Source organism: Prunus persica, chromosome G2 (genome assembly GCF_000346465.2).
Source record: "Prunus persica cultivar Lovell chromosome G2, Prunus_persica_NCBIv2, whole genome shotgun sequence".
Classification (NCBI taxonomy): Eukaryota; Viridiplantae; Streptophyta; class Magnoliopsida; order Rosales; family Rosaceae; genus Prunus; species Prunus persica.
The window spans coordinates 17,628,340-17,648,445 of NC_034010.1; the positions used below are offsets into that span (position 1 = coordinate 17,628,340).

General features: G+C 36.6%; 2 protein-coding genes across 3 annotated transcripts; both read left to right on the top strand.

Annotated features, from left to right (window-relative positions):
- On the top strand, positions 904-5,387 carry LOC18786196 (probable dolichyl pyrophosphate Glc1Man9GlcNAc2 alpha-1,3-glucosyltransferase). Of its 2 annotated transcripts, XM_020558375.1 has the most exons (5): positions 904-1,076; positions 1,154-1,919; positions 3,788-3,994; positions 4,554-4,791; positions 4,955-5,387. In XM_020558375.1, the coding sequence occupies exons 2-5, from the start codon at positions 1,164-1,166 to the stop codon at positions 5,317-5,319; spliced, it is 1,566 nt and encodes a 521-aa protein (XP_020413964.1). In that variant the 5' UTR covers positions 904-1,076; positions 1,154-1,163; the 3' UTR covers positions 5,320-5,387. The 2 variants fall into 2 exon arrangements, with proteins under 2 accessions (XP_020413964.1, XP_007220444.1); XM_007220382.2 differs by having other exon boundaries at positions 904-1,919.
- Positions 13,676-17,193, top strand: LOC18786219 (ATP synthase subunit delta', mitochondrial). Its single transcript, XM_007218380.2, has 2 exons — positions 13,676-14,069; positions 16,642-17,193. The coding sequence occupies exons 1-2, from the start codon at positions 13,812-13,814 to the stop codon at positions 16,984-16,986; spliced, it is 603 nt and encodes a 200-aa protein (XP_007218442.1). The 5' UTR covers positions 13,676-13,811; the 3' UTR covers positions 16,987-17,193.

A 20,106-nucleotide genomic window follows, 5' to 3' on the forward strand; every position in this document is an offset into this window, starting at 1 on the left:
CTATTTGTAAAATACAAGGCCTGAATAAGACATAAAATTAAAGGGGAAACTCAGTCGAGGCATCACACCTCTCTCAAGGCATAGCTTTGTGGCCTTAGTGAAGAAAATGGTTAATCGTTTTATTAGTCCCTAAATTTTGATCCGATTTGCATTTGAGTACCTCAATTTTCAAAATGGTTCCCGTGGTCTTTTAACTTTAGTTTCGTTTGGACAAATAGTCCTACCGTCAATTTTGTTAACTTTTTATGTTAAATGCAGGGGCAAAATGGTATTTTTATATTTTAAAAAATAAATAAATAAAAAATCATATCTTTAAAATAACATTAAAAGAAAATCAAATAAAAAACCAACCAAAAAAAAAAGTTCAAGGGGAGTAGAAATCGGGATAGAGGGGGAGAGAGAGTTTATTTTTAATTTTTAATTTTTTTAAATTTTTATTCATATTTTAATCAATTTTTATACAAAATTACTATTTTGCCCCTACACTTAACAAAAAAGTTAACAAAATTGGCGACAGGATCACTTGTTCTAACGAAACTAAAGTTAAAGGACCATGAGAACCATTTTTAAAATTGAGATACTCAAATGCAAATCGAGTCTAAATTTAAGGACTAATAAAACGGTTAACCCGTGAAGAAAATATCAATCCAAATGTCACGAATGCACTGGAATCTCCATGGAAAAGGTGTTATTTACGCACATAGGCCTAACCACCTTCCTCTAATATTCATATAATATTCCACAGCCGGTTAGGCCTAACCACAGCTCCCAGCCGTTGGATCAATCTTAAAATGAAAATCCAATGGTAAATTGTCATATGCTATGCACCAACCGAAGAAAAATCGGAAACTACAGTATTCCCCGCTTTTTTTTCTTTTGGTACATTTTAGTCCCCGCTTTTCCTTCACGGCTAGGCTGGTCAGTGGTCACCTATCCCAAAGCCTAGCCAAGCAGCCGTCTTCAAAAGCTTTTGTCGGGTTTTGGGTCTCTCAGTCGAGATCGAACCCAATGAGGAGACAAAATGGTTCGTCGTTGGAGTTCATAGCAATGAAATTCAAAATGCATTGAAATCTCAGGTTTTTTCTTTTTCTTTCTCCTTCATTTCTCTTGAATTCAGTTTTCGCTGAATCGAATTCCTGGTTGTTCTCTGAAGTTTCAACTCCATGGAAGCACAGACCACTCCGAAACTGAAAAAACCTCCAAAACCCCGCAAGCCCATTAGAGAGCTGTGGTGGTTTTTCGCCGCAGCCGCCTGCGTAAAGCTGCTTCTGATCCCAGCCTACAAAAGCACAGACTTTGAGGTCCATCGCCACTGGCTTGCTATAACCCACTCTCTGCCTCTCTCCCAATGGTACTTTGACGAGACCAGCCCTTGGACCCTTGACTACCCTCCATTCTTTGCCTACTTTGAGCGCCTCCTATCTATTTTTGCCAATCTCATTGACCCACAAATTGTTCACCTCCAAAAGGGCTTGAATTACAGCTCAAACACAGTGCTTTATTTCCAAAGAATCTCTGTTATCTTCTCGGATTTGTGTCTTTTGCATGGGGTTTATAGATTGACTAGGAAGTTGGATTCAACGAGGCAAAAACTGATCTGGGTACTGGTGGTTTGGTCTCCAATGCTTGTGATTGTGGACCATTTGCATTTTCAGTACAATGGATTTTTACTTGGGATTTTGTTGATTTCGCTTTCTTATTTGGAGGAAGGGAGGGACTTGATGGGTGGACTAGTTTTTGCTGTGTTGCTTTGCTTCAAGCATTTGTTTGCTGTGGCGGCACCAGTTTATTTTGTCTACTTGTTGAGGCATTATTGCTGGAAAGGATTTGTGAGAGGTTTCTGGCGGCTTTTCATTTTGGGAGCTATTGTTGTGGCTGTTTTTGCAGTGGCTTATGGACCCTTTGTCTATCATGGGCAGGTAATCTCTCTGGCTTTGACAATTTGTCTTTTAGATGGTTATTGGGCATCATCTTCGTATTACTCTTATCTGTTTTTATTAAGAAACCTCAGAGCATATTAACCTTTGCATGTGTGAATACTCACCAAGCAATGAATGACTGGGGATTTTTCCTCTGCAAATGGGATTTTTATGAGAGCTGAATATATGTTATACTATGGAAAGAAATAGTGAGCGAGTTCTATGTATTCTGTTTTGTGTTGAGACCATCTGGCTTCCTCCTGTCATGTTGATTAATCAATATTTTCGTATTAGCATCGGAAATCCACTAAGTTTCATCTGTTGTCCAATTAACACAAGTAAAAACAGAGATTTCATGCAAAGGACCACTAGTGTAGTGGTTTGGAACAATTGCTCCCCTAGGCAATGTCCTAGGTTCGGGTCCTAACATCCGATAGGAAAGGTCCTCCAAAAAAAAAAAAAACAGAGATTTCATTGAAAGATTACCGACAGGCGGTGAATAGGATTAATGTTAGAATTTTTTCACATTATTTCTGAAAGAGCAAAATGAATTCTTTCTGCTGTCAGAAATGCCGACAGATCAAATTTTTGAAGTAGAGCAGCCCAAAAAATTGTTTAACTGAAGCAGCTATGTGAGATTTGGCAAGATAGAATATTAGAAATTGAATACTCGTGCCCATGGTTCTCATTAAATAATCAACCATGATACAATGGTCCTTTGGTATAGGTTCAAATCCTATTGGACTCAATTTGGATATCATGAGCCATCTCTGTGTGTCCTAGAAGTTAGTTTCATTGATTAGGTTGATAAACTGAAACCTTCATTATGGAATCAGTGCTCACAGCAAAGTAACAATCAAATAAGGCTACACTAGCTTTCTATCTTTTTCTCCTTAAAAGTTGGTTTGAGTGATTTAGTTAGACCTTTAGGAGCATGAAATTTATGTTGGGGCAAAGACTTCTGTTGTGATCGGTTCTGTATTTTCTTTTTTTCGAATCAAGCAAAATATAGCATATCGATTACAATTCTGTCATATATTCTTTCAGAGCTTGCGACTGAATATTGTTCACTAGCAAAAGTTAACATTGTACATTTTAGATCATAAGGATTTACAGTTTAATTTGGGTTGTGTGAATGGAGAAGAATGGGAGGTGTTTTAAGGGAGAAAGGGGTGAGGAGGTGGAATACTTGTGCTATACCTATAGGGTTCATTTTTGGGCATCCCTTGGGTAGTTCTTTTCTAGCTGTTTTTTTATGACTGAAGTGCTGCTTTGCTTTAGCTTATTTTTTATACTGTTGTAGTGGAATAATTGTGATCAGTAATGTTATTAGTTGTAGATCTCCGTGTTGCAACTTTTGTCTTTCTACAGCAGTAACGGTCTTCTCAAATACTACACCATTTGAAACTAATACAGTTTGCAACATTAGCCTATTAACTGTGTATATCCTTCTCTTGACATTTCATATTGATGATTTTGATTCTATAGGACGGAATGCCTTTTAAATTTCCCCTATTTTCTTCTGTTACCCTTTAATGTACGCTATGAATTAAACGTAGTTAGGGAGAGGGCTGAAAATTGACACTCCTTCCATGAAAATGTTGATGAAAAGATTAACTGTGGCAACACTGATATTCCACCCACTTTACAGTAACTCATGCTTAACAAAATGAAGTGAGGGATTAAGCTTCGTCAAGATGGTTGGTTATGCACTAATGTTGGTTCCTGGTCTTTCTATACTCATGGCGCTTGTAACAATTTGAATGCATCTTCAACGAGTCATTTAAATTTCTTCTTACTGATCAACCGATGAAGCCATCACGGTTTATTCATGCATAGTGTATTAATTGTTCAAAATTACCTTGCAGATGCAACAAGTCATCCACCGCATGTTTCCTTTTGGAAGGGGACTTTGTCATGCATATTGGGCACCAAATTTTTGGGTGTTCTATATCATACTAGATAAAGTGCTTGCTTTCTTGCTGGGAAGACTTGGATTCAAGATTCAGGCACCAGCAGCTTCATTCACTGGTGGGATAGTTGGGGATTTGTCTCCTTTTGCTGTACTACCTCAGGTAATTATCAATGGTAAACTGGAAGGAGGTGGAATATAATAGGATAACAATAACTTTCTAAATAGCCTAATTCCTTAATCTGTCAAAACAAATTACGAAGAAAAAAAAGCTCCTAAATTGGATGGTAGTGCTTGTTGATGGTTCACTCGTCAGCCTTGGTTCAACTTCACATAATTATAACTAGGTGGTAATTTTAGGCTGTGCTGGTTACAGCCTTCTTCTCTAAACCTTTTGTCGAAGAACTACCAAAGTAATTCAATAATTAAAAACTTTCCATTGCCCAGTTTAATTCCTTCGCACTATTTTGTGGTGGTCCAGCAATCACACTGAGTCCATGTGCCATTATTTTTTCCTAAGCTTAAACGTCTGACTGAGCAGAATGAAGAAAGCTCATTTCCCTCTGTACTATGTTGAGTCCTGCTGATTGATGAGGTGGTGTTTTCCATTTATTTTACACAGGACTAGGTTGTTTTACTTAATAAATAAAGTGTTTTTTATTTTTCATCTTCTTAATGTTTGTGGGACCTGAGTTTTTGTACTTGAATTTATGAAATGGTAGATCACCCCTGTCACAACCTTTATCCTGGTTCTGCTTGCATTATCTCCCTGTCTCATCAAGGCTTGGAGGCATCCACGGCCGGTGAGGATTACGAGATGGGTAGCCTATGCTTACACTTGTGGGTTTCTTTTTGGGTGGCATGTTCATGAGAAAGCAGCACTCCACTTTGTCATCCCACTTGCTATTGTCGCAGTACAGAGTTTGGATGATGCGAGGCATTACTTCTTGTTATCAACTGGTATGCTTTCATTTCTTCGCATAGAAACTAGGGGGTTACTTTAAGAGCATTCAAACATAAATCTTGATATGTGGGTTATTTTTTTAATCTTGATAGGGGGTTTCTTAGCTTCCTATTTGTCCATTAATGTACTCTATCCTTCTATGCCATGTTTGCTATGCAGTGTCCTGCTACTCGCTGTTCCCACTTCTATTTGAAGCCCAGGAGTATCCAATAAAGGTGTTGTTGCTGTTACTGCACTCCATGCTTATGTGGTTAGGTTTCTCTGCGCAATTTGCTAAACGTATATCACTTGAACTGGCAAAATCTGAAAAGAAAAAAGATAAAGAAGAAGGGTTTGTTATTGGGTGGGTTGGCTGGAGTTATCTGGTTGGTATTTTGCTTGTTGAAATTTCGGGTCAGTTTCTGCATCCCATCATTCTTGGTGATAAGCTTCCTTTTATACCCCTTATGCTGAGCTCCACATACTGTGCACTAGGAACCATGTACTCTTTCATTTGGCAATTAAAATGGATCCTTGATTCATGATTGTTCAGGTTTTGACTAAATCTTATTTATAGAATTGTGAAGTGAATTTTAGATGGGTTTTAACTTCATATCCTATTTTCTGTAGTATTAGTTTCTGTTGACATTTTCACACGATAGAGCAAGACCTTGAGATATTGGGCACTGGATCCTATTCGACTTGCTCAAATTTCATTGCTTCTACCAAGACACACGTCATTCACTCATGACCAGAAAATGCAACATGAATTGTATACTGATCTTTTGGCCACTTACACTTCCTTGTATATTATAGTAAAAAGTATTAAAAGATAAAAGGGAGTGTAAGTAGAAAAAAAATGGGAGTGGGAAAATTAGCACCCTTTATTTAACCGAAAGTTTCATTGTCAAGAGTCTAATGAACAATAGATCTTTCACCTAGAATTGATACTTTTTGTAATCACTTGATAAGGCCATCTCAAGTCATGGGCCATAGGTCAAATGTAGCCCTAAAATAATGCAAAACTCATCTCTAGCAATGAGCTCTAAAAAATAAAAAAAAAATGGTCAAATTTGGAGGACCACATTTAGCTTTTTAGGCCATCTCCAGCCATGAGCCAAACAAAATTTTGGCCAAATTTGGAGGGCCACATTTAGCCCTTTAGCCCTCCAACCGAGCCACATTTAGCCCAGTTTTGGTGTAGGCCAAATTTTTTGTGGGTCCCATGCATGTACTTTTGAAGAAGATAAATTATCAAGTGTGGGCAAGAGCACAAATCTCGTGCAAATGCATATCCAACAACCAACAACAAAAGCGTTGACCTCATCAATATATTTTTAAAAGCCTTTTTAAATGTTTTTAATTCGTGTTGTCTAAGAAAAATTTATAAAAAATTATGGGTCATGAACATTGGAGATCAGACTATTGAAACCCTACCATTTTTTTTATTTTTAAATGTGGTCAACTTTTTAAATATTTTTAATTTGTAAAAAAATTATAAAAAATTACTAGTCATGACCGTTGGAGGTCAGACCATTGAAACCCATCCTTTTAAAAAATAAATAAATAAATGTGGTCACCTTTTTAAATGTTTCCAAGTGTTGTTTATAAAAAATTATTGGTCATGAAATATTGTCTCTAAATAGTAGCTTAATTAAATTAAACAATACATAGTTGTGGAATGCATGAGTATTGTACCATATTTTTTCTCAAAATAATAAAATATGAAGGACCCTAAAATATAGCCATGCATGGCTGAAGATGGAAAAATTTAGTCCTACACTATTCTTTAAAAAATTAATATTTTGGAGGGCTAAATATTTAGCCCTGGACTACATTTAGTCAAATGATTGAAAATGGCCTTAGCCCTCCAACTAGGTCACTTGTGGCCCAGCTATAGCCCATGCCAAATTTTTGTGTGGGCTCAGTGCATGTGTTTTTCAATAAGAGAGAGAATCATGTGTGGGCGTGAGCATAGAACATCTTATGCAACTGTAGATCCAAAGGCTGATATGAAAGCAGCACTGATGTCAGCTAGCCGTTACATTTTTTTACTTTTAACCTTTTAAATGTATTTAAATTCATGTCACTCAAAATAATAAACAATACAATAATAAATATATTTAAATAGTAGTTTAATTAAATTAAACAATACATAGTAGTGGATTGTATGAATGTTGTACTATAGTTTTTCTCAAAATAATAAAATATAGAGGGCCCTAAAATATAGCCATGCATGAGTGGAGATGGTCTAAGGAGAATTTGAAGTTAAACCATACTAATATTGTAAAAAGAAATACCACTAATGAAAAATGGGTTGGTTGCAATAGGTACACTAAGTCCTATCTAGAGTTCCACATATCTTTTTTTTTTTTTTTTTTTTTACTTAATAGATGTGGCTTAGTAGGAAAAAATAAAAAAGAAAAAAAAAAGGGTAATTTATTTTTGGGTATCCTTATTTGTTTTATTGCTAAAGTTTTGGTAGAATTTGTAACATAAATATAAGATTGGCCCCAAAATATAAAACCCAGGCAACCAATGAGAGATGAGTAAACTAGCTAGTTTTGAGATATCTTTTGGGAAGTTCCAACGTCATTCATATGTTATTTTAGCTAATTTTGGCTTTATGACCTACTCAACAGCCAACAGTTGAAGGCTTTACTCAGGTATCTTATTTTACCAAGAGGAAAAAAAAAATACTTATGTCAAAATAATGTCGAATCAATCAATAGATATGTGGACGGCCGGTATGAAGCAGCTTGTGCTATATGTAGCTCTTTTTAGGTTTCCTATTTTACCAAGAGAAAAGAACAAAATGACTAAGAGTGCTCCTAAAACTGTTTATTACTTCCTTACCATCTTCTTCTTCATCATCATCCTTGGTAATTCTTTTCTTACGTTGATGATTTAAGGAGAGGATGGTGTATTTACTAATTTTAATTTGTTTCCAAGGTGTTACGTCACGTGTAGACTTGTTTATGCTATAAGTTCTCCTAATTAGGTTCTCTTGTTTAATTTAAAGAAAAGGAAAGGCATTACTATAATTAAGACTCCTTTGTTGTTTGTATAAATTATCATACATTTGTGCAAATGCATTGTGCATGCATTTTACGTAATTGTGTTGGGAGACCATTTCAATCAAAAACCCTTGCTCTATTTAACTCATTTGAGTACATGTTTGAGGGCCAAACATGTACTCAAATGGTATTCACAAAGAAAGAGTGCCCAAAGACAGGTGATCTTAATTGCCGAAAGCGAATGTGTGTAGCATATTGCAAAGCTACACTTGCGCAAGCTTACGCTGGAAACTGTACGGAAGAATATGAGGAATCCTTTTTTTGTCATTGCTAACTCCCTTGTATGTCACGATAATTTAGACACCTATTGCAAAGACGTGGAGCTTGCATTGCACTCCATGGAATGTGTGTGCAAGTAACTGGCCCCTCATCTTGTTTCTGTTTCTACACATGTTCGTCATAACAAGTTGAAAAGCACACCAACACTCTTTTTTTTTTTTTTTTTGGTATTCTGTATGCTTTCTAAGAAGGGCAAATATAGGGTTTTAATTCTTATAATTATGAGCCCATCTCGAATGTCTGGCTAGTGGATATATCATATATGTATCCTTTGCTTGTCTTGTTTTCATCGACTTTGGGCTTCTTTTATATATGTCCAATTTTATTAAGATGTAATGGATGGAGGAGATCAATTTTGACTTCTTAATATATATAGCAGTCCACCAAGTCAGCCTGTGACCAGATAAGCAATACATTTGTCCTTCCTTTTTAATATATTTGAATTCAAGTGCCATTAAGGTTTTGGCAATCAATCTTTCGCAGAACCTTACCTATATAGTATATAGAAAATTGATTGCCAGAACGTAGCATATTTTCGTCTCTTCTGTTGTCAAAACCCCTTTTTTTCTCTTTTATTTTTTTGGCAAGCTGGTTTGTAAAGCAGTAGCAGATTAAAATGGGGCTAACTCAACTACTAAACTCTTTTTCATGAACGAGGTCTCTTGTTAGGAGAGTGTCGTATACAACAAGTCTAGCGAGCTATGGTTAGGGTTTACCAAATATTAGTGGCTCCGACAGCACAAGGGCACTCATATCATGCACGATACTACACTATCGAAAAGCGACTTTCTCACTGCAAGACGATTGAAAGTGCGGGAAGAAGAAGAATACTATTTGGTTTAATATTGTTGTGTATTATTCATCTCACAAAGAGGGATATGGAGTTACAATCCTAAGCCCACTATCACATGGAGTAATTAGACTAAAATCTAATATTACAAGGAGTTACCTAAAATAAAATACAAAAGTCAACACTCCCCCTCAAGTTGGTGTATAGATATCATTCATGCTCAACTTGTCTAAGAACTTCGAAAAAACATGGTCTTCTATCCTAATTGCAGTCACTTCAACAATTTTATCATCCAACTTATCCTTAATAAAGAACCTATCAACCTCAACATGTTTCGTCCTATCGTGCTGCTCCGAAGTATGAGCAATATCACGGGGCAGCTTGTTTATCACAAAACAACTTCATTGGTTGACTAGGTGTAAAACCCATATCTTGTAATAGCAGTATAAACTATAGGATCTCACAAACTTCCAGTGCCATACCTTTATATTTAGCTTCTGCACTTGACCAAGTAACCACATTATGCTTCATATTCCACCATGTAACAAGATTACCTTCCACAATAGTAAAGTAATTTGACGCCAAGCATCTATCATCAACTGATCATGCCCAATTTGAATCTGTATATAACCTGTTGATGCTCAAAATGGCCCGGTCAATATTGAGTCCAACTTAGTGATTAGGTATGCGGGGTCTTCAGCAGGGAAGAGAGCTGAGGCCCTTGGTGAAATATAGGTTGATGGAAAACCTGCAGAAGACAAAGTGGGAGAAGCAATCGTTAAGCTTCGGACACCGATGTGGTGCCGGCCGAAGGCTCTCCGATGCCTAAGTCAGTTACAAGTAGTAATTCTGGCAGAGTAACAGTAAAAGTGGGAGAATAGTTCTCCTTTGTACCTGGGTACTGTTCCCTATTTATAGGGAGGTGAGAGTAGGAGGTTTGCACAAAGTTTCAATGTGGGACTTTGTGCAAGCCGTTGTGGTGGCGACACGTGTCCTGGAGATTAGGTTTGGCAGCTGGGAGCTTCGGTAGGTGTCTGGCACCTTGGAAGTGTGTCTTCCTTCGGCACAGGAGAAGGCGTGGCTGCCTTGGTGCTAGTCACTTTGGTGCTGGGTCTGCTCGGTTCATTATGGTGTAAACATAACCTTTAACTCTGAGATGGGCCATTCTTTGTAAACAAAATTATTCTCCAGAATCATATATGTACTGGCTAACCACACTGAAGGCATAGGCAGGATCAGGCCTCGTGTGAGCCAAATACATCATTCTCTCAACAAGTCTTTGATATCGACCTTTATCAACCGATATTTGGGTTGGATTAATCTCAAGTTTGAGTTCTTCTTCCATTGGTGTAGCAATTGGTTGACAAGTAGACATGCCAATTTCATGCAACAAATATATCCTGTATTTTCTTTGTAACAGGAAAATTCCTGATTTAGATCTGATACTTTGATTCCCAAAAAGTATTTTAGAGAATCAAGGTTTTTCATCTCAAATTCTCTAAGCAGATAATCCTATAACGTTTTTCTTTCTTTTGGATCATTTCTTGTCACCACCATATCATCAACATACACAATTGGAGCTACAAGCTTACCCTAGTTCTACTTCAGGAACAAAATGTGATCCAAATTACTTTGCTTGTAACCAAACTCCCTTGTAAATTTCGCAAACCTACCAAACCATGCTCGTGGAGACTATTTCAAACCATATAGAGACTTCTTCAATCTGCACGCTTTTCGACTGTATTTTTGTAGAACGCCACACCCAGGTGGAAGATCCATGTACACTTTTTCTATCAGGTCTCCATGCAAGAACACATTCTTCACATCAAATTGTTGTAAGGGTCATTCCAAATTTGCAGTTAAGGACAACAATACTTGAACCGTGTTGATCTTAGTTACTAGAGCGAAAGTCTTCATCAAATCAATTCCATATGTATGAGTGTACCCTTTTGCTACCAACCTTGCCTTGAATTGATCAACAATACTATCAGGTCCCCACAGGTTTCTTGCCAGCTGGCAAATCAACTATCTCCCAAGTAGCATTCTTCTTCAAAGACTTTATCTCTTCGTTCATCGTTGTTTGCCATGAGAGTCAACTAAAGCTTCCTTCACACTTTTAGGAATAGATACAGTAGATATGCAAATGACTTATTTGATTCAAATAACCGATAGGTAAACACATAATTATTCATAGGATATTTGACGATGCACCTTGGGTCGCTCTCATAAGTGGATTTCGGGATACCTCTATTAATACAGTTCAGGAGGCAACTTCTGGTTGGTTCGTTGTTGTTGGCATCAGTGACTGAGGATGAATAGTTATGGGTATCAGAAGCAGACAAAGGCGGCGAAAAGAATGACGGTGGCTCTACGGTAGTCGATGACATAGGAGGACTGCTAATCTCGTCTTCATTTTCGTGTAAATGCATTTCACAACTTATTTCCAAGTTACCACCACTTAAATCCAAGTCATTCACGTCCTGCTAGTCCGCTTGTCCTTGAATACATAGAAAAAAGGCCAGAATAACACAATACAATTTAAGGCCACAGTAAGTTCAGCGAAGGATAAAATGTTATAGTCCAATGAAGGAACAATAAGTACGGTGTCTAACGAAAGGTTATTAATAAAGGATATGGTGCCTTCCCTAATAACAGGGGTACAATTACCATCTGCAGTAGATACCAAGGGTTGTGGGGATGACTTTATGGTTTGTACATGTCTAGAATTAAAAGGCATATGCTCTCTTAGCACCAGAATCAATTATCCATGTATTATTCGAAATAGATGCAGAAACCTTTAAAGCTTTACCATTGTTACCTGCAGCAGTGACCAAAACAGACGCTTGTTCGGCTACATATTTAGAATCATCTTTCGTTTCAGTAACAGATGCATGTGACTTGTTGTACCTAGGATCACGAGTCTTGTCCCACGATTCAGATAGCCAATAATTTCATAACATCGATTCTTAGAATGCCCGGTTGACCACAATGAGGGCATTTTCAATCAGCAGTGGGTGAGAGGAGCTGTCAACATTGTGGTAGAACGATCAACCCCTCCACCATAGGCCTGAGGAACCCGATCTTAGCAGGTTCGGTGGTTGTGGTCTGTCTGGGTTTGAGTGGGACGACGCCCTACCATGGCTGCAACTTCGAACTGGGTGACCTCGGTTTACATGGCTTCCCTTCTGTCAACTTCACAATGAACATAAGCATAGGATTCTTGGAACCCAAGTACAGGGTCTTTCCGCAAAATTCCTCCTCTAACTTGATCAAACTCAACATCCAATCCAACTAGCAAGATATAAACTCTTAGTCTTTTAATCGACTTAGCATGCACCTTGATATCACGATCAAAAGGCAGAACTACCGTATCACGGTGATCCAATTCCTAAAAAATGGCAATCAGTTCCCCAAAATAATTTGTGAGGGATTTTCCATTTTTGTTTGGTAGCAAACGCTTTTTGGTTCAAAGTGAACACTTGAACTTCATCAGTTCCATCAAAGAATGTTGTTGAAAGAGCATCCCAAATCTCCTTCACCATCTTCAGGCGGATGTAACGCTTCATAATTTCTTGCGTCATGGAGGTCAACAACCAACTCTTGCTTTTCTGATTTGATATACCACTTATTGTACTGGATCTATCTCGACAGGTGCCTTCTCTTTGCCATGAATATACCCCATTTTTCTCTTGCTGCGATATGCATCTCCATGAGTTGACTCCACATATCGTAGTTCTTCTCAGTGAGAGTAATTCCGGCAAGAGTGATTCAGTAGGGATCCCAAAAATTGAGTGCTTTAGTAAAACTCCCAAAAATAGAGTTCTTTAGGAGGGAACAAAAGAGTTATTCTTATCGATTTTGTTAATCGCAACTAGATGGTTTCATGATCTTCCTCTGTCTATTGTAGACACTTTATTTACAATTGAGGCTTTTCATTGTAGTGACTCTTTTATTTTGTATAAAATAAATAAATAAATAAAAAGAAAAATTAGTGTCTTCATGATTTAAATTTTCTAATTTTTTTGCAAGGATAATCTTTGAATGAAAACTTTAAAACATAGACGGTTTGGATCGTTAGAGAATAATTTGTAGGGACCCCACGCCATTGAGAAGTTCAAATCTCCCCTTTCTTGTTCATCAAAAGAAAGTAACCCTTCTGAATGATCATAATGACAATATCATCTCTTTTTTCTTTGGCAAATAAACAAATTAAACATACATTACAAGTAAAAAAGGAAAAACATCGTCTTCTTTAAAGTCTCTTTGTACTTCCATCTTAAATCTAAAACTACATTTTTTTAGGTTACCATAGAAGGAATTGAACCATAGCCTAACCTTAACACTAACTAATGTCCCCACCCATTCTCACCACTTGGGATAACCCAGAGCTTTAAAATACATCATTTGAATTATCTTACAATCATACAAATATGTCGTTTGCATCTGTTTTTGCATCTAATTCAATTATTTTTATACTAACACAATCATTCTCTTGTCAGTCTATCATATATATATTTTTAATACAAACGTTAGTCTAAACTACGATTTTTCACAAATATACTACTAAATATGCCACTGGGTTAGACCCGATTGGCCAACCTATCATGTCTAAATTTATAGAGAAATTTACTTTCATCTTTTGACCAAAATGAGCTCAATGGGCCCAATATGGGTACCTTCCCCAGATTTACATGCAAATGCAAAAGCCCAGTGACTCGGCCCACAAAGGCCTCAACAAAACTAGACTATTAACCCGTACCCAGTCTCCATTTCCACAATCCGAAAACGGCGAAGCCATTTCCGAAACACCAGCCAAACCCTTCTCTAAACTCACTCGCTCTCTCTCTCTCTCCGACCCTGCGAGACCCGAGCGACCCCTCACTCTGCGACCATGTTGCGCCGCGCCACAGCCCTCTTGACCCGACCTGTGATCTCCCTCCGGGCCCGACCCTTCTCCACGGATGTCTCAGAAATTCCAGTAGCCGACACGTCGTTTTATGATGCTTGGAAGAAAGTGATCCCAACCTTAGAGCCACCCCACACCCCATTGACCTTCATGAAGCCTCGGCCTCCAACTCCATCTTCGATCCCTACTAAGCTCACTGTCAACTTTGTGCTGCCTTATAACTCGGAGCTTGCAGCCAAAGAGGTCAGTTTGTGAAAGATTTGTTGTGGTTTTGGTGCAATTTTTTCGTTCTGATGTTGAATTTAAGAGTTTTATGATATGGGTTTTGTTTGTTTTTGTGTGGGTTTATCTGGGTTTGGTGCTAATCTTGGTTTTGAGGTAGAATTGGTTATCCTTAGTTTGATGTGATCTCATTTGGGTATTTTGTTGTTCGGACTAAGTTTAGATGGGTTTGGTGCTAATTAGAGATCGATATCAATTTGTAAACTTTGATTTTGTTGTGAACTTATATGGCTTTGGTTTTATTTAAATGTGAATTTGATGGTTAACTGATAAATGTAGAAAATTGGATTCTGATATAGTTTACAACTTGATCCTTTGTGTAGATGTCATTTTAGTAAATGTACTAATCAACGAATTGCAAACTTGTATTAGGTGTTCATATCTTCAAATTGATGAAATTGTACTTACTAAGGATGCCACATTTATATCCTTGTAACTTTCTTGTATGAGACTGTTTTGTGTTTCTTAGTGAAGGTCCATTTTTCAGAACAAGGGTTGTTAACTTCAAGTCAATGTCAAACTTCCATCATGAATGTTGTGATTATGTTCGTTAGCATATGAAATTTTAGTAGATTGATTTTCTGCATTTTTATGTTTCTGAATTCGGATAGAAAATATCTGGGAAATTGCTGTCTAAGTGCTTTTTCCATACCACTTGTGTATTTCTTTTATTACATTTTCCAGTCTTGGTTATCCATGTTTTTCCTTTGATACCTTTTGGTTACTTGGTGATTGAGAGATGTTGGCAGAAAATGAATGGAATTTCAGATCTGTAGTGTTTGATGTAATTGTACCTTAACTGGTTTAGCACCACTGTGTCTTAGTTGACCATTTCATATTCTGCTAACAACAGGAAACACAAGATTTGGGTTTTCCCCTCTCCTTTCCCGCAATCTGTGGAAAAACTAGGAACTTTGTTGGTTTTCATTCAGTTCTGAGCATCAATTGCTTGGTTCACAGTATTCATTCCATTACTTGTTGACTGGTGAACATGAGAAACAGATGCTGCTTATTATCTAAACTAAGAATCCAACAATTTCCGTAAAAATTGCTGCGCATTCTTAAATTCCATTTCCTTTACCTTCATCAAGCCCTTTTGAACTGTAAACGTGTCCAATAGCTACCTGCGGGGGATCAGTGGAATTGGTCAGTCCCACTGTTTGCTCCCATGTGGTCAGAGTTTTGAAACCCGCAAAGGTACTTATCTAGCTATTTGCTAGTGTTTCCTGTCTCCCGAAGCGGATTGGGGAATTTCTGAGTATTTTTTTAAAAATGGGTCCAATAGCTGGATCCTGGAGCAGATTTTATTTTTCTCAACTTAAGACTTGAGTAACATGGGAGGGTGGTGCATGGTTGCATGCCCATAAAAACTGGTCAGGGTCCAGTTGGCAGTTGAATTGTTAGTTTTTTCTACCCTAGTTTTCATACAAGCATCTAGATGCCTGCACATTTTCCGTACTCAGATCCCTGGAACTAATCAACTGTAACTTGGTTCTTATTTTGTAGTTAGTCTCATATATCAGGTTGATATGTTCTCTACATTTTGTTTGATTGATGCTCCTTCAAAACAAACAGAAATCAAACAGAAGAATGGTAGGGCTAATTTTTCTTTCCAAATCAAAGAGAGATTTTTTGTTTTTTTTTTTACTTTTACCTTTATGATTTGTGTTATACAGTGCTCTTAGGCATACGCTATGTGAAGGCAATTTTCTAGAACTGAAAATTAGATTCCATATTTGTCCATTTTTTATCCTTGAATCTTGTCATACCTTATTTTTTATTGCTGTGTGAATCTTTTCAAGAAAACCTAAATACAGCACTTCATAGTTTTTCTGCCAAATAATGTAGTCTTATCTGTTCCACTTCAAGCAAAAGATAGATTTTCTAGCAATAAAACCAAATGAATTCACTTTCCCTTTTCCACAAATTAAAGAAAAAATTTGCTGATGCATTTTTAGATCAAATGCTCTTCCTTTTAGGGTATTTCTATTATTCTGCTATTGGTGTTATCCTCAGTTGGATTGAAGACTTTGCGTATTTAGTGTTGGTGTAAGATAGTCACTGAATATCTTCTTTATAATCCTCTTCACTGCATGTCTGACATTTGGAGTTAAGATAGTAGTATGTGAAGGGATTGTTGAAATGCCAATTATTCAAAAGCTCATGTAGGAAATATGCCAAAAGAAAATTATGTATATCTTGTCTGACGCACACTGATAGCTGAAGGGGATAAAGGCTGTCATTGAAATTATGAAAACCTGTGGGCAACAACCAATGTTTTCATTCTGTTCGTTAAATAGTTGAGAATCTTGGTAAGGAGTCAAGGATGCTAGCCCCTCTATCCCAGTATCATGGTTTAGTGATACAGTACTTGCATGCATGAATTCAAAATTACAAAAACATATACAAATGCAGCCTACACACACGAAATTGTTTAGAGAATTAGAATTTTCTGCATTTTGTTCGATACAATGTTTCCACTTCTGAATATTGTACTGCCGTATCTTACTTTTTATGAATCATGTCTCAACAGGTTGACATGGTAATCATACCAGCAAGCACTGGGCACATGGGTGTTCTTCCTGGACATGTAGCAACAATTGCAGAGTTGAAACCTGGGGTCCTATCAGTACACGAAGGAACTGATGTGACAAAGTATTTCGTCAGCAGTGGTTTTGCATTCATCCATGCGAACTCTTATGCAGATATAATTGCTGTAGAGGCTGTCCCTCTTGATCGTGTCGATGCAAGTCTTGTCCAGAAGGGGCTTGCAGAGTTCACCCAGAAGCTCAGCTCAGCTTCAACTGACTTGGAGAAAGCTGAAGCTCAGATTGGAGTTGATGTGCATAGTGCCCTCAATGCCGCCCTCACAGGCTAGTTTTACTAGTCTTTTTACTCTCTTGTTGATTTAGTCCATTTGTACCCTCTGTTACATCTTTAAGGTGCTGCAATTCGACACTTGGATCCGTCTTGTGGAGCCAATATTTGTGTCAACACTTTTTTCTTGTAGTTCTGTGTTGAATGTGGAATTGATGAAAAAATAATACTGGAATTTGATGTCATCCGGTTTACAGAGTTGGTCAAATACTTAAAAGAAACGAGAGATTACCATCCTTGTTTCATTTCAAATAACAAAAAGAAACCAATAGGCAATTTCTGGTTTGTATTCTACAATTTGGCATAGAATCAGATCCTGGCCTTGAATGGAAAATGACATTGAATCCATTATACTTTTTAAATCCTTTTATATCTTCTTCAGGCATCTAACTTATAAAGAATTAGAATATAAAAGTTGTAAAAATAATAAATTTGTCAATGGATTTGTTGGCAATTATGTGTAAAGGGTTTAAACAGTTTTTTTTTAAAAAAAAAAAATCTATTTCTGAGAAATAAACAAACTAAAAAGCAAGAAAAATAACACACAGGCATAGCACGACAAGGGACTTTATTATCTCAATTGGAAATGAATTGCGTGGTGGGTTGATATTCAATTTGTTGATGGACGAGTTTCATAATCACATCTCCAAGTTGGTACTTTTTCTTATGTATTTATTTGATTCGCTTGGATTTCAAGTTTCAACCATTTGCTTCAACCAATTGAAGACAACGAAACCAGAAATGGACTGAAAGCTATTCCACAATTTGATAGTTTATTATTCTTCTCTACAATGTGATGACCCACAAGCTGGAAAAGTGTGCGATGAAACTGACTGAGAATATTATATTATTAACAATGTTGTATTTGTATAACCCCAAACTATAATGAACAATGAAATCACATTATCATAAATCACAATAACACCAAATAAAGAGAAGAATAATCTACATTACATTAACATTTTTAAGTCCTATTTGTTTTCACCAAACAATTTCAAAGCAATTTTAATTATCATAAAACGCTTTTAAATTATCAAAAACAAAATTTGTTGATAATTCTCTAATAAGTATTTTATGTTAAGTATTAGTTGCATATTTCTAATCTCAACCGTTGGATTGCATGTATGTTACATACTAAATCTACCGACACATCTAATAAATACAATTCAACATTCGAAATTAAAAATATATAACTAATCCTTAATTTAAATACTTATTAGAGAATATCCTCTGAAAGCAGTACCAAACAATCAAATTTACAAACTATTGTTTTCATTTAAAAAAGAGCAAAAAAAACAAAAAACAGAAAATCATTTAGTTTAGACAACTCATTCAATAAGCCACTTGGCATGGTCCTCGTGGAGAGGAAGCAAAATGGAACGACCAAATAATTGGAATACCTTGGAGCGTGGGACAGTCTCCACCGTCGATTCCAACCTCGTTCATCGTGGCCGTTCCAAGAACATGGAGAAAGCAAGCAAGCAATCAATTATGTCTCTTTTCGCAACCACTTGCCACATCGAACGTGTCATAATTCGATGGCGCTGCGCTGGTCCTCCCTCCAAGGCCGCACGTGTAACGGGCAGAAAAAGTAACAGCTGCCCGCAGGCCACGGGTAGTGGGTGCGGGCCCGGGAGACAAGGACCTGGGAAGTAGAGCCAGTATGGTCCTGAGCCAGGTGGGTCCTACGCTTTGATGGTTTTGTTATTGTGGGTCCGCCTCCGAGTCAGCTCCACGGTTGGGTCATAATTCTTTTAGGGAGATTTTGGAAAAGCCCAAAGGAGAGAGAAAATTTTTAAAAGAAGCAAAAATGGACAAAATTGCCCTTATTTATTTTTTGATTTCCTAAGAAATCCTTTACATTTGCATGTCTTTGGTTTGAAAGTTGAGAGGTTATTCTGTCTTTTTTCAAAAAGCTTTGGCTTTTTCCAAAAGTGAAAGTTTTTTTATGAGTAAAACCTAAATTTACTATTCTTTTATTGGTTTCTTTTGGGCAATGGGGCCAAGTGTTCGCTAAAATGCTAGTGGTCCAAGTTGTAGAGAGATCTTGTAGGTTGACTTCAATGCCCTTATGCGTTGCTCATATCTACAAAGCTTGCCCTCCAGAGTGGTGTTGCTCTAGCAATCAGTTGCTGGTGCTGTTGTAATTGCCAATAGATTACAAGGGTAATTTGAGAAGATCGGGTTATATATCATTGATTTTCTTTTGACATGTGTCCCAAAGATTTGGCAAATCTTTTTTCTGCCCCTAATTTTCCCCTATTTTCCATTTCTTGGTTAATTTTAATGAGTCATTATTTATCAATCATGAATATGTAATTCGAACTTAAAACATCTCAAACGGTAGTTGCAAATTGAACTTTTTAAATTAAAGTTTGTTGACTTATATAACAATTTGAAAAATTTTATTTGCTACTTAATAATTTCAATGAATACAATATTATGAAAAAAAAATTAAACAAAGTATGAAAACATATGAAGAAAGTCTATATATTTATTATTTGACAAGAAAAAACATATGTTTTTAGGATTTTAAATGTAGGTTTTCTTCTTTCAAAGTAAAATTATATGTTTTGAAGAGTCAAAATCAACTTGTTGGTTCTAAAAAGATAGAAATGGGTTGCATATTTGGTCACTAAATTTGACAAGTCTGTTGTATAATCTTGATTTGAAAGTTTTATCTTCTATTTATTTACTCAATGAAAAATAAACAGAGTAAAATATGAAGATAAACGAATCCACTAAAGACACCTCAGTCAATTTCCCAAGAGCACTACCACTAGATTTTACCTATGAGCTAGATACCATATCCTATTTTAAGATCACATCTCACATGCACCATTTATAGCTAATACTAAAACATGTCTAGAAACGAAGAAGGAAAATACATTAAACATTGAAACTAAACATATCTTTTTCGTACATAAACTTTGCTCTTAAAAGGAAGAACACATAAAAAACAAGAAACCGTCCTTTGATTCTCATACCAAGTAAAATAGTATATGGTACTTAATCTTAGCAATCAGAAAAGAAATTGGTACCATTAGATTAATTAACCCCTCCCATTACAAATAGTCTAGGGGAAAAGAACCTACAATTAAAATAAATACTAAAATTCATG